This window comes from Impatiens glandulifera, chromosome 7, assembly GCF_907164915.1.
Source record: "Impatiens glandulifera chromosome 7, dImpGla2.1, whole genome shotgun sequence".
NCBI classification, from domain to species: Eukaryota; Viridiplantae; Streptophyta; class Magnoliopsida; order Ericales; family Balsaminaceae; genus Impatiens; species Impatiens glandulifera.
Genome location: NC_061868.1, coordinates 42,615,868 through 42,618,222, shown reverse-complemented (window position 1 = coordinate 42,618,222; position 2,355 = coordinate 42,615,868). Strand labels below are relative to the sequence as shown.

The 2,355-nt window shown below is 31.1% G+C and overlaps 1 protein-coding gene across 1 annotated transcript; it reads left to right on the top strand.

Annotated features, from left to right (window-relative positions):
• Nucleotides 1-580: 580 nt before the first annotated feature.
• LOC124909957 (probable jasmonic acid carboxyl methyltransferase 2) lies at nucleotides 581-2,097 on the top strand (the record flags this gene model as incomplete). The annotated part of the gene is made up of 4 exons (XM_047450584.1): nucleotides 581-663; nucleotides 895-1,317; nucleotides 1,410-1,642; nucleotides 1,743-2,097. Coding segments are annotated over exons 1-4 (1,086 nt in total), but the record flags the coding sequence as incomplete, so codon positions are not given.
• Nucleotides 2,098-2,355: the final 258 nt, after the last annotated feature.

Sequence of the window (2,355 nt, the reverse complement as noted above, 5' to 3'; positions counted from 1 at the left end):
TTGATAAGCAAGTAATTATCAGAGTCGGCCCCGAGGTTTGGGCTGCCCCAGCCCCCACCCCGGTAGAAAAAAAAAATCGATATATTTTTTTGTTAACCTTAGTCAAGTTTAAAAAATTGATAAAAAAAATGTTCTTGGTGAGGTTTGAACTCATAACCATATAAAATTTAAATTTGTATGTTGAACCACTAAGCTATGCTATTTTACATTTAAAATTACAATAAATTTTAATAAATACATTAATATTTTTAACAAAGTGGACTGTCCTGACCTAGGGCTTGCCGGGCTTACCCAGGACCGGCGCTGGTACATATATTACAATTAAAGTATATATTTATAATATCATAAAAACTAAAATACAAATATTATCACCTTACTCCATTAAAATATAATATATATAGTTTTATGCATCATGTTGTATATATGTAGTCTTGTTTGACTATTTGGTACATTATAGTATAGTACCTAATAGTCAAACAGTGTTGCATGGTGTCAACATAACATGTATAAACATAATTATTTTGGTACATCAAATTAAGCTTAGTTGTGGAGACAAGAGAATTAAAGGGAATAGAAGAAACATATGATATGGCAAACCAAACCATCCTTCATATGAATCAAGGTGAAGGAGAGAACAGTTATGCCCAGAATTCAAGTCTTCAGGTCTCTCTTGAATGTTCATTGTTTATAGTATAATGCATTTTGATGATGTAAAACATTTCTATTTTAATCAAAGTGATCTCTTTGACTCGAATCTATGACTTTGAAAATATGAGTTTTTGGGCTTTATCACATGAGTTATGAGATGATAAACTATATATATGATCATGATGTATATTTAAACTTTACTCTATTTTTTACATGATTGTTATATTGTCATCTCTGCCTCTCTAGATGAAAGTGATGATTAATGTGCTGCCCACTATTAAGGAAATAGTTAAAGACATGTTTCTCAATCACTTGACAACGTTTGAGAAGTTAGATTGTTTTAAGGTTGCGGACCTTGGATGTGCTTCAGGACCCAACACTCTTTTGTTCGTATCAGAAATGATTGACATCGTCCACGAGTTGTGCAAACAAAACAATATGGAATCTCCCGAGATATTGATCATGTTGAACGACCTGCACAACAATGACTTTAACAATATCTTTACCGCACTACCATTATTATACCAGCAGTTAAATGAGAAACATGGATATGAATTCGGTCAAAGGTATTTCGTCTATGGAGTGCCAGGATCTTTCTATGGAAGGTTATTCCCGAATAAAAGTTTACACTTTGTACACTCCTCTAATAGTCTGCATTGGCTTTCTCAGGTTTATTTTTTACAAACTTAGTTTTTATTTCAATATTTAAAGAGATTGTTATTAAGAAAATGTCTTAATTTGTTGCTTATTATTGATATTAGGTCCCTCAAAATCTAGACAACAAAGGGCATATCTACATGACAAAAGAATGTGCTCCTAATGTGTATAAAGCTTACAAAAATCAATTTTACAAGGATTTTTTCTCTTTTCTTAACAAGAGATCGCATGAAATATTGCCGACGGGTAGAATGATCCTTACATTCATGGGAAGGAGCATTCCAGACCCGTCAAGTAACGATTGTTGTTGTCTTTGGGAACTATTAGCCCAATCACTTGGCTTCTCAGGTTTGTTTTTTATTTTAAATTACAATCTTTTTTCATACTTTTTTTATATTGTATTATCAAATAATTGTTTAATTGTAATTCATTTTGTATTATTCATTGTTAAAGGGGTTCATTAAACAAGAAGAAGTTGATTCATTCAATATACCTATATATACTCCATATAAAGACGAGGTGAAGGAAATTATTATTGAAGAGAAGTCTTTTGTTCTTGAAAAGTTTGAGATTTTCAAATGTAATTGGGATTACGACAATGAAGAGGATGATTCCATCAACAAGCTCGACAACACACAGAGTGGAATAAATGTAGCAAAATGCGTTAGATCAGCTACCGAGTCTATTTTGGTATGCCATTTTGGAGAGTTTTTCTTGAATAATGTATTCAAGAGATACGCAGAACGCGTAGCTAATCATCTTGAAACAAAGAAAACAAAAATCATCAATTTTATCATTTGCCTGAGAAAAAAATAAAATAATAATGTCTTCTACATGCATATTTTAATTAGTTCAACGTTTGAATTCAAATTCTTTAAGTTTTTCATGTAAAATGTTTAACCATTATATCCTTAATATCCTTTTTTTTTTTTTTTTGTTGACTACAATAAAGAAAATATAAATGTGATTAGGCAGTACTTTTAACTTGTCCAAGGAAATGGGTTTAAACAACATAGAAAATTGACCAGGTCACAAAAACAAAACTAGTTG